Genomic DNA, 12,914 nt, shown 5'->3' with positions numbered 1-12,914 from the left:
ACGCGAAGCCGACGAACCCAGTTTCTGCTCATGAAGACCTGCTGATTCTGAGCTGAGAAAAACTGCTGGTTTACATCAAAAACCATTGAGATCATAATGTCTTTTTTCCTGCAAATTTTGAACAGAGAGGGAAATTCTTGGTCAAAAGAAACATTACCCATCCATTTGTCTAACCAAAATCTGGTTTTGAGGCCATCTCCTACTGTTGCCATAGTTTGAGAAATGAATAGATCCCAAGTAAATGATTTATTAATACAAACAGCCATAATGTCCCGCCAAGAATGCGATAATCTTGAGTTATTCCCAGATAAGAGATCAAACCAGAATTTAACGCCCAAACTGTTAGAAACAACTGAAAACCACAAAGAACAAGAATCTGCATTCATGAGTTTCCAGATCCATTTATATAGTAAGCAAGAGTTCTTCAAACGCACAGGAGACACATTTAGACCCCCATCTGAAAACGGCAAGCACACCACCGACCAAGCAACTTTGCTGAAGTACGTGCCCTCCGAAGTACCACTCCATAAAAAACGCCTCATCGTTTTTTCAAGTCTTTTGGCAACAGATTGAGGGATGCTGAGAGAACACATATAGTAGATAGGCAAACTACTGATAACCGATTTAATTAAAACAAGTCTTCCTGCCGGAGATAAAAGGTTACCTCGCCAAGTTGACAATTGAGAAGAAACATTTCGAATAACGGGATCCCAAGACTTTGCTTTAACTTTCTTAAGAGACAATGGCAATCCCAAATAAGTGATCGGAAGGCTCTCTATTTTACAATTCAGAATTTCAGCTGCCGAATTCAGAGAGAGATTGTCCACATTTATTCCGATTAAAGACGACTTTTTGAAATTGATTTGGAGGCCCGAGATCAACTCAAAACACCGAAGAATTCTTAGCAAGTTTCTAATCTGCTCCAAATCTTTCGGGATAAAAATAAGAGTATCATCTGCGAATTGCAGGATAGACACCGGATTGGCATACCCATCCACAGAGATGCCATCGATGAGGCCTATAGAAGTTGCCTTAGCAATGATAGCCCTTAAACCTTCCACTGCGATAACAAAAAGCATTGGAGAAAGGGGATCGCCCTGTCTCACCCCTTTTTCCATGAAAAAATTCTCTGAAGGACAACCATTAACTAAGACTGATAACTGAGCAGAGGATTCACTTGTATTTTAAAATTTGGGTAATAACTCGTAATTATTGGAGAGATAGAGCAAGAGAAATCAGCAGCTGGTTTTGCGAAATTGCACATAATTGGAGTCTGTTGGTTTTATTTCATATTAAAATGGGAATGGATGGTGAGTAAACAATCGGTTTGTTTAAAAATTAATAAAATTAAATTAATGACATTATATTTTCTTTTTTTAACATGGAATGTTTTGAATGGTATTTAATTATAAAACGGTGCCTTTAAACCTCCCATATTCAGACTAATCTCTACTCGAACTGGATAGATCCCTTGTGGGAGGCAAATTCTGACTAAAAATTTTAAACAGCTGCATACATGAGCATGGTTCGAATCCGCGATCTCACTTAAATTAGAAGAGCGACATTACAGTATATTATATTATAATATAAATAAATTAAAGTAATTATATTATATTATATCAATAAAATCAATTTTTAAGGCCGTTTTAAAATCTGAAAAATTTAATGATCAAAATTTTACTTTTGATAAAAACAATTTTGATTTGGTGCTACAAAACAATCATTATCAGCTAATAAATGCCCGAAAGCGACAATACATTAAACACCCCATGAAACGTTTATCCTTTCTGAAATCCCAAAATAGGGGGTTTTATAAATACTCCCTCCATCCTTTAAAGATAGAAAAAATACCATTTTTTTGTCCTATATAAATAAAAAAAGTGGAGTTAGTTAAATAAAAAATTATCAAAATACCCCTACATGCTTATCATAAAACATTAAATGCATATTTCTAGAAAGATAAATAAATGAGTTGTAATTGCTGTTATTAGTAAAGTGACTTTGGGTAGTGTACTTGACTAATTAATCAGAAAGGGCAATTTAGACAAATTGTCACAAATTACTTATAAATAATTATTTTTTTAATTTTTATGAAATGAGTGCTTTTTCTATTTTTATGGGAAAGGGAGTAGCACAGTCATCAGGGGAGAAGTCCGATGATAGCTCCTTCAACTTTATTTTTTTTTCAAGAAAATAGTCATTTTTAAATATGGTTTTTATATTTTATGTGCGATTAGCATTTTTTTAATTTTTTTCAGTAAAAGAACTCCAATCTATTTTATAAACAGACGGCCTACTGGCGAGAAAAAGCCAAAAAATTTACAGCTTGTTGTAATTTAAACCAAATGTGAGCAAAAACGGGAGTTTCGTGGTCCCGTTCACTCAAATTTATGGCATGACTCTAGTATGGACATGTTTTGAAATAAGTATGGAGTTGTCACCTAACTCAGATAGGAAATGCCTTTTAGATCGACTCGATAATCTTGCTAGTTTATGGGTAAGATTACTGTACGTCGGACCAAAAACCAGATTAATGAATCTCTCAGAGATTTGTGTGCTTGACTTATCTGTTTCCGCTTTTAATTACTAGATATATTTTGTATCTCATCTCAACATTCATGCAGCCCACAAAATATAGTACTGGAAATTAGACACGTTTGAAAGAAATAAACAAGTTTGACACACATATTCTCAATTTGGGTTCGCAATTGAGGCAGGTAGCAATTACTCCTAAGCATTCATCTAAACCTGACGGTTTCCAACAAATAATCAAGTCTGGCTGGTCTGGATATTTTATATGCAAAATCCTAAACCGAATGTCTAACTTTTATTAGTTTTATTAAGCATCTTGAAAGCCAATACAAACTCTAATTACATTTTACATACAATTCTAAGATGTTTAGCTGATTTGCTGGATTTGATTTGATTTACTGATTTAACGTGATTAATTCTTTAACCTGTTAATGTTGAATTTGGCATGCTTTTGGAAAAATATTTTAAATAGTATCGACATGCTCACGGGCAATTGGATAGACATGCAAGGTAAGAAATACTTTGAACCTCGTTGAGTGGAGTGTTTGGCACTCGCTGCATTTTGACCGTCAGTGTGGTCGGAACTGGATCTTTAGCAGAACGAAAGTTCTCCGTCTCGCCGATACGGTTTTACTGGTTTAAACCGGGGTTGATTTCGAGTTCAAACGAATCCTGAATTTCTTCTAGAACCGGCGACGGCGCTGGTTCTGGGAGGTCGAGGGACTACTTCATTTTCGGTTTCGGGAACATGCAAACGAAGCTCAAAAACACGTTAAAATGTTTGGAAAACATTCTAAGACATTCTGGAACTAAAATATGATATTTAAACGTGAGTTAATCATCCTTAAATATGCTTTCTATTATAAGTTTTAAGGTAAAACGACAAGGATGCAAAGAACACATAAAAGACAGGTTTATCTCTAACATTCTCCCTAAACACCGATATCGAATCAATTTTGAATTTATTGAATAAAATATAATAGGACAGTTCTAAAACATGCTTTCCAATCAATTTCCATTGCAATTATAGCAAGAATATAAAAAATCAGCAGTTATAGCAGTTTTAACAGTTTTATGGCGAAAAAATAAATTTAAACTAGACATGCATCCTAAGCACAATTATTAAGCAATTATGGTCAATATAACATGAAAAAGTGATAGGAAATAATATGGATCCTCAGAAGTACCGTTCTGAGTGCTTGGCTCGTGTTTTTGGCGATCCGGACATGAAATTCAATTTCATATTAAAACGTAATAGCTTGCTTTTGAGTAATTAAAGGGTTGAAGCTTTGTGTTCTAGATTATAATTGAATACGAAGTGTGTGTGTGTCTAGTATAATTCATCCATCACCTCTTTTTTTAGGATTTATGCGTATTTTTTATTGTCTAGTATCACCTCTGGCTAGGCCATTTTAATAGTGTATTTATAGAAGTGAGGCGTGATCACCTAAAGTTAGTTAGAGGTTCAATTATGTCAGAAGTGTGCAAGTGTGTGAATTGATAAAGTCTTAATAGGGTTTGGATTAGAAAATTCCTCTCTTAATTAACAAATCTCGTATTAAATCTTGCAAGCTATGTAAAAGGTGCTTAAAAGTCATTTTCGGAGCGTTCAAGTGTTAAAAAAATCTTCTATTTTCCTAAGGGTTTGGATATTGTCAAATTTAGTCCGTCAAACTAGCGAATTGGCCATAAACTTCTAAGATATTGCAATTAGTCCAATTTCTAGATTTAGACTATATTGTTTTTGGATTTTAATGGCTATTTACGGCTAATTACATTCAAATCTCTCAAGTTCGCAGTTATGCACTAATCACGCTTACTTGAATTCAAACAAACGAATCGATAGCACGTCACCCGGACGAATTCTCTCAAAATCATCATTGTACCTTTCAGTCCCTTATCACTCCTTACCTATCCTGAAAATAGGTTTCTACACGAAACCTTTTATTTTTATATTAAAAGCCGAATTGAATCTTTTTGTTGCAATAATATACAAATTAGTGATCAAGTTTGCAATAAAAAATAACAATATTGCTATTATTACAACAAAATATCTAATTTGGCTATTATTATAAAAATTAAAAAATTTGGTTTAAATTATAATAAGTCGTAAATATTTGATTTTGACCTCTTAATTCATAAGCATGACTCCGTCTCTGACTATCCTACTGCACCAAAAACAATTGTCGTAAAATTAAACTTGAAAATTAAAATTACATATAAAATATGAAATATATTTTTTTATATATATGATGTATGTGAGTTTGTAAAGCGATTTTTAATTTAAATAAAATAGCAGTGTTAAATTGTAATTATATATACAAGTATTTAAAATTAAAATGTTATTTCATAGAAAATTTATTATAGAATAAAAATTAGTATACCAAAAAGAAAATGTAAAATACTCTAACCTATGTAACCCCTGGTTACCGTAACGCTGGGTTTGGGGTTTTAACTCCTGTCTCACCACTGGGCGGCACGTGAAACTGAAAACGTGGCTTAAGCCCACATAAGCACTTAGATCAGCAAACCAATGTCATCCATGTGGCAAAGAGAAAAGTTACATGATAAACCAATACCGATACTTGTAGTCAAGTACTCAACTTACTTATGGACGAAATTTATGTGCTTCAAAATAAAAAATCTTTGAAATCTTTTTAAAACCTTTTAAAACTATTTAAAAAGAAGTTTTTTTTTTAAAAAAAAACAGTTGCTAATCGGAACTGTTTAAAAAACAGTTTTCTCAATAATTTTAAATTATATTCTTCAGAAACCACTTGAAACTGTCTAAAACAACAAATTAAAAAAAATAAAAGTTAATCGAGACCTATAAGATTAAAAATTTGCGGATGCAAACTTAAATTTGTAAGATAATTACTTATTTTTTAAATACTTTTGTAAAGTCCATAAAATATAATAACCTAACCCGAATAGTTAAGGTTCTCCAATGTATTAATATGATTTTAGTTATTTATAGTCGATTTAATATTTAAAAATTTATTTACGATCCACTAACAGATGACGTAATTAAATTTTACATCGTCAAAAAAATAAATTTATTTAAAACAAGAATAAAATAAATAGAGAAATAGATTGAATTTGTAAACTTTAAAAATAAGATGAAACGTTCTTTAAGGGTTCGTTTGGTTTGTCAAAAAAAAAGGGAATGAAAATGATTCTCATTATTTGTGTTTGTTTTGTCAAATTACATTAAGAAATGGAAATGTGATTACCCCTTCAATGGGAATCACCCATTCCTCCTAACCCCATAAAAATGGATTTTTGGGAATGAGAATTAAAATTTAACAAAATATTTAAATATTAAATATAAAATTATTAAAAAAATTATTTTTAACTATTTATTTTAAAAAATATACTTAAAATAATAAAAAAATGTTTTTTAATATGTTTTTTAAAATAATATTTCATTTTTAAAAATATTTTTTTAATATTTTTTTCAAAAATTTATCGTTAATAAAAATTATTTTTTATATAAAAAAATATTTAGAAAAATAAATAAAAAAATTTAATAAATAATATTTTTATTAAATTTTATCTATTTCTATTTCTGCACTAATTTTGAACGAAAGAAAAAATAAAAACAATTGTTTTCATTTACATTCCATTTCATTTCAGTTTTCATTGGAATTTTCATTTCCAACGTTGAACTAAACGGCTTCAAATAAAAATAACGGTTTTATAAAATAGTTTTAGGGTGTGGACTGCATATAAGATTTTTGGATGTAATGAGAAAGTGGGACCCATAGTTTGGAGTTTAGGAGTGGGACCGGGTTGGGTTGGGTTCGAATTGACTCATTGGCTCGTCGGTTAGTGGTCTGGTTTCAACTATAAAATCCACTCATTCTCCTCTGTCTCTCTCACAAAACACACAAATATACAAATAATTTCTTCACTCTCTGCCTTAATTTGCTCTCTTTCTTGAATTTTTTCAAGATTTTCAGAAACAGAGCGCTCTGTTTTCAAGTCCTTTGTTCGGTACGTTCTTTAAAAGATTGGCATTAATTCTTGGGATATCATGACGAACCAAAATGTGGTGGTGGCTGATGCAAACTCAACCATCAACCAGGTGGCGATATCTAACTTCACGACGGCGGCTAAAAAGCCGCCGTCGTCTCCCGGCGGTTACATCTCCATTTCAAGAAAGAAACTGTTAAAGAATCTTGAAATCAACGGAGGCCCAAGAATTAATTCTTGGGTGGAGTCAATGAGAGCCTCCTCACCAACCCATTTGAAATCTACACCTTCACTCTCCGAAGAAAAAAGCTCTTGGATTGTGAGTACTATACAAATTATTCTTTACTTTTATTCAAGAAATGACATAAAATGTTGAACTATATTTTTTTTATCGTTAGTGGGAGGAATTGAACTTACGACCTGAGCGTTTATGTTTTTTTTTTGTGGCGTTTTACAGCTCCACCACCCGTCGGCGTTGGAGATGTTCGAGCAGATAATTGAAGCTTCGGAAGGGAAACAAATAGTGATGTTTTTGGATTATGATGGCACTCTTTCTCCTATTGTTGATGACCCAGATCGAGCTTTCATGTCCAAGAAGGTTAAAATTAATTAATTGAAAAAATAAATAATTATTGTTAAATAGAATTTATAATGTTACTAAAGAAACGTTTCGTTTGAAAATGTTAGATGAGAGCGACAGTGAGAAAGGTAGCGAGGTGTTTTCCGACGGCTATAGTGAGTGGAAGGTGCAGAGACAAGGTATGAATTTTAGCAATTTTGAACCTTTTTGAGTTACTTAATTTGTGTTATTATTTGTATTTATTATTTGTTTTTTGTAGGTTTATAAATTTGTACGGTTAGCAGAACTGTACTATGCTGGAAGCCATGGCATGGACATTAAAGGACCAGCAAAAGGCTCCAAATACAAGAAAGTTAGTCACCTTTTAACTGATCTTCTCACTCACTTAGATCGAAATCAGTGGCGGATTCATGTGTTTCGCTAGTTCTATTTTCCGGCAGTCTGGATTTAACTTCTTTATAAGCTAGTTCTCTTCATTTATTTTTAAAAAATTCCCACGACAACCCGGATTGGAGCTTAACCTAGTCTTACGATGGTTCCGCCCTGACCGGAATTATGATTAATCAATTTTACATGAATAAACTGTTCTTGTGAGACGTCATGAAAATCCGATATAGATTAAGATTATTTTAGGTCTAATATTATGTTTTTCTACTCCAGGGTAGTGAAGGACTTGTCTTCCAAGCTGCTAGTGAATTTCTACCCATGATAGATGAGGTTGGTTCATTTACTTGGACTTATTCTCTTATGTATATTTAAAAAATAATAAAAAATCACTTTTTAATTATAATAATTATGTTGGGTTCTCAGGTTTACAAGGAATTGGTAGAGAAAACTAAAGCAACTCCAGGTGCTTTTGTGGAGAATAATAAGTTTTGTGTCTCTGTTCATTTTCGTTGTGTTGATGAAAAGGTAATTAGGAATCACTAATTATTATTATTATTATTATTATTATTATTATTATTATTTATATAATTATTCTAATATACACTTTTTTTTTTCAAATGTTAAATTAACTAACTTATGTATTAAAAATTATAGAAATGGAGTGAAGTGGCACTAGCGGTTAGGTCAGTATTAAAGGAATACCCAAAGCTTCGACTTACTCAAGGCAGAAAGGTATCTGACTTGGCATCTAATAATTTGTTCAATAAATTTTTGTTGTAAAATTCGGTTAAAAGCCAAAGGTATAAAAGAATCCTTTAAATTTTTCAAAAAGAGCATATAGCCGTTCTAGTTTTTTTGTTTTTGCCACTTGGGCCCTCAACTTTTTAAACGTGGAAAAGAACCATTTAAGGTTTTCAAAAAGAGGACTTAAAACCTTATTTTTTTTCTTTTATCACTTAAACCCTCACACTTTTAGCTATTTCTGTGATTTTTTTCTAGTGTGAGAATTTATTGCACCATTTAAAAATACTAAGGGTACAAATGGCTAAAAATAACTAAATGAGTTTATATACGATTTTTAATAACTTGAACATTTTTTATGTAGCTCTTGCCTAAATTAAAATAAAGAGTGCATCTATAAATAATAATTTTTATTATTATAGTTATTTAAAACTCACATAATAAAATTTTAGTTTGGGGGTAAAGGTGAAAAGATATCTCACTTTTAATATTATTTTGTAATATAGGTATTGGAAATTCGTCCTACTATTAAATGGGACAAAGGCAAGGCTCTTGAATTTTTGTTGGAGTCACTTGGTAAGTTGTTTCCAAATCTTTATTTAAATAATAGTGATGAATGTAACTCATGTTTTCTTAATTAATCTTTTTTAAATTACAGGATTTGCCAATTGTACAGATGTTTTTCCTGTTTATATTGGAGATGATAAAACAGATGAAGATGCATTCAAGGTATCTAATGCTTAATTAGGAGAAATAATCTTATTAATTAATTTTTGTTCAATTATTTAATGAGTAATTAGTAAGAATAAAACCTTGAGAACTTTAAGGCTAATGATTTTATGCTTTTTTTTCTTCACTATTTTAAGGTATTGAGAGAAAGAGGACAAGGTTTTGGAATCCTGGTCTCTAAATTTCCAAAAGACACTAATGCATCTTATTCGCTACAGGAACCCACCCAGGCAAGTAGACAAAATAATCCTATTTGGTTCCAAACTTAATTAAATTATAATTAGGTTAAACGTACAAAAATATCCTTTAAATTTTTCAGAAACAGCAATTAAGCCATTTTAGTTATTTTTTACCACTTGGGCCCTCATCGTTTTTTTTGCAGAGGAAGCTCTTCTAATTCTTAAGAAAGAGCATTTAAGCCCTTTTAGTTATCTTTTTGACATTTAACCCCTCACGGTTTTAGTTATTTATGTGGATTTTTTTTTATCAAGTGTGAGGGTTTATTTGCACAATTGAAAAACAGTAAGGGGAAAAATTGCAAAAAAGAATTATGTGCTTTTCTTGAATAATTTAAAGGATGTTATTTGTACCTTCTACCTTAAAATTAATATTTATCTTATAAATTTTAAAAATTTATTATTATTATTTAATATTTTAGTTTTATTTAACTAAAATCTTTATTTAATTAAATTTTGCATGTATGGCTAATAAATGAGTACATATATTTTGGAAAATCATTTCAGGTTATGGATTTTTTGCAACGTTTGGTAGAATGGAAGAAGGTGTCTTTGCATGGGTATTCAAGGGAGTAGACAGAAGTAGTAGAAAATTAAAATATTAATAATTACGAGTAAATTATTATTACTATATATAATATAGTTGGACCACCTCTTAAAGAATTGTAATTAAAAGGTGGGATTAGAAATTATGTAATTTTATTTCTTGTTCAAGGTTTAAAAAAAGGGGTTGGACAAGAAATAGACAAATTAATCCCCTTACCCTCCATGATGGACTTTGTACATCTTGTAATTAACTACCTGAGTACAAAGGGTTAAATATATTTGTAATTTTGCAAGTAATTAATGCATGCATAGAGCAGCTTTTAACCATGTCACTACTTTCTTCTATCATAATAATTTCTAATTACCACATATTAATGTGTCAATAGATCCCTTCCTTCATAAATAGAATTAACAATGTATTTCAATCAGGAAAAAATCCAATGAAATACTTATTTTTAATCAAGATAAAATTGCATGAATCCAATTTAGAAAAATATGAATGTAAAAAAAGAGAATAAAAAATTTATCGCAGTCGCACTAACAATGAATGGAATACATACATTTTATTTTTATGACGGAGAATCTCTATAAAATTAAAAATATAAGGTTTCAATTTTAAGAAATAAAAATAGCAAATTCAATTAAAAAGTATAATAGTACACTGATTTATTAAATATGAGTTTCGCCTAGTTGCTTTGATTGCATAAGACCATATAACAACACTCAAATAGAAATTGATAGATAATTTTTCTTAGATTTAAACTAAAATATGATTGCATAACAGATTATTTGAAGGGCTAATGGTCAAAATTTTTTTTTTACACTTTTTAGCCCCTTTTTGTTTGCATCTTGATGTAAAACCGTCAATTACACCCAAATTACACCTTCGTTTTCAATTTCTTTCTAACCTAAAAAGTTGACACCATGGCGTCCATATCAGCAAATTCTGCATACTAATCGCTAAGGTGTCATTTAAAGAAGGCCAAATGACCAAAAAATATCGAACCTTTCATGAAAATTTTACAAAAATCCAAACATTTCAATTTTATTCAATTTGTCCTAAAACACATGATTTCGTTTCAATAATGTCCAAATATGTAATTTTGCCCATGTGGCGCTGATGTGGCAATGCCACACATCACCGCCACATAAGAAAAATTGTGTAGTTGGATATAATTGAAATGAAATCATGTGTTTCAGGACAAATTGGAAAAAATAGAAAAGGTTTGAACTTTTGTAAAACTTTCATGAAAGGTTTGGCCTTTTTTAATCATTTGACCTTTAAAAAATAAACAATAATAATTAAGTGTTTATTTAAAATTTAGGGACCTTTTTCCCCTTTTATATTAATTTCACAATTACAAAAACTAAAATCATACTGCTTTGTTTTAAAGAAATAAGAACTTCTCTGACATTGTAATTATCGAATTAACTTGGTTAAACTCATCTAGAGTCACTTGTAATATATTATTTTTGTTCAAAAACCTCATGTACTATATTTTTGTTCTTCAGATCCTTCTACTTACATAATTTTTGATTTTTGGTTCTTTTTTAGTTTTTTCCAGTCCCTCTACTTAGAATTTTTTTGTTCTTCCTGTCCCTCAAAGGACCTGAAAATCAGAATTTTGCCAAGTACAGGGACCTGGAGAACAAAAAAATAGTATAAAGGTTTTTTCAATAAAAATAATATAGTATAAGGGCCTTTAGATGCGTTTAGCCAATTAACTTAAACAAATTAAAATCCAACTAAAATTATATACAAATTTACTCACAATCACAGGCAGAATAGTAGATGATTCCATTTCCCGATTGAATCTCTCTTCAAAGATTTCATCATCATAAGCAGAGATAAACTTTTAATTGTCGTCATCATTATTCGAAGTATGATCACCACCACCGTCACGGGTTTTCTTTGTTAGCTATTTTTATGATTTAAATTGAAAACAACACTTCGTTAATAACGAGGATTACGAGTCTCCAGAATTTTATTGGACTCGCTATAACTCGGTTTAGTAATATCAGAGCGGGACCGTTGATGTGGTGGAATATAAACAGCGACGTACGATGAAGTGAAAAGATTAAGAAATCAAGAAACTTGCCAATAAGAAGATAGGATGCCAAACCGGTTAAACGACGGTGTATTACTGGAACAGTTATGATTATCTTGCTGGTTGCAACTTTTTGAGTTTTTGATGTTTATATTAGACCTAATTATTTAAAAATCCTCCACCTTATTTTTTTTTTTATATTTATGTCCTAACATTTACACACTATTTTGTGTCTTTCTGTTTCACCTCTACCTCAAAATATTAAATTGAACTCTTTTCACTTAAAAAAGGTTTAAAATAGTCCTTCATTTTTAGCATATATTCTAATTAATCGTTAATGTTATTCTTTTTTAAAAAATTCAACTAATAAAAATTGTTTAATTTATATTAACTATTAATAATTTTTTAAAATATAAAACCGTAAAAAGAAATACAATTTACATAAAACGAAATCTATTTATATTTTTTTAAATCGGTTCTTTCCTCAAAGGAGGAGCTCGAGTTGCTACTCCTTTCATGAAAGGAGGAACACGAGCAGCTGTTCCTTCGAAGGAAGAGCAGCTGATCAGTTCCTCCTTTGGAAGGAGGAACAGTAAATCAAATCTTCTTTCCATGGAAGGAAGAGTGCGAGAAGGTTCTAAAAAAAATTTCAAAAAATATGTGGCGGGTTCATAAATCGGAGGAGTACAGTGGTGGGTCGGAAGTATTTTTTAATTTATAATTTTTTTAAAAATAATTAATTATTAGGATTTATTTTAATATTTTTAAAGTTAGAAGACTTGTTTGTATTTTTTCAAATAGAAATAAATATGATGTAATCCTTTTATTTAGTTGTTTTTAACATCTTCATTTTTAGATTAATTAAATCGTAAGTATCCTTATTCGGGGTAGAGGTGAAACATGAAAACCTAAAATTGGATGCAAATGAACTTTTTTCCAGGTTAAGATATAAATGTAAAAAAATTACAAGATAGGGGTTTTTAAGTAATTAAACCTTTTTATTATTTGGATTGATGGTAGCCTATGAAGCACGGAAATTTCGGCAAAGTTGCGTGTCCCGTTTCGGAAACGTTTCAGAAACCGGAAACTCTCAGAAACTCTCGGAAACTCATAAGAAAACGTTACATGCCGTTTTTATAA

The 12,914-nt window shown here is 30.6% G+C and overlaps 1 protein-coding gene across 1 annotated transcript; it reads left to right on the top strand.

The window, feature by feature from the left end:
• Positions 1-6,419: 6,419 nt before the first annotated feature.
• Positions 6,420-10,051, top strand: LOC126657717 (probable trehalose-phosphate phosphatase J). The gene is made up of 11 exons (XM_050352462.2): positions 6,420-6,826; positions 6,965-7,105; positions 7,195-7,266; positions 7,347-7,439; positions 7,748-7,804; positions 7,898-7,999; positions 8,129-8,206; positions 8,722-8,791; positions 8,874-8,944; positions 9,082-9,174; positions 9,688-10,051. The coding sequence occupies exons 1-11, from the start codon at positions 6,569-6,571 to the stop codon at positions 9,754-9,756; spliced, it is 1,104 nt and encodes a 367-aa protein (XP_050208419.1). The 5' UTR covers positions 6,420-6,568; the 3' UTR covers positions 9,757-10,051.
• Positions 10,052-12,914: the final 2,863 nt, after the last annotated feature.

Source organism: Mercurialis annua, linkage group LG7, assembly GCF_937616625.2.
Source record: "Mercurialis annua linkage group LG7, ddMerAnnu1.2, whole genome shotgun sequence".
Classification (NCBI taxonomy): Eukaryota; Viridiplantae; Streptophyta; class Magnoliopsida; order Malpighiales; family Euphorbiaceae; genus Mercurialis; species Mercurialis annua.
The sequence above is the reverse complement of the archived record's forward strand: the minus strand, read 5'-3'. Positions and strand labels throughout refer to the sequence as shown.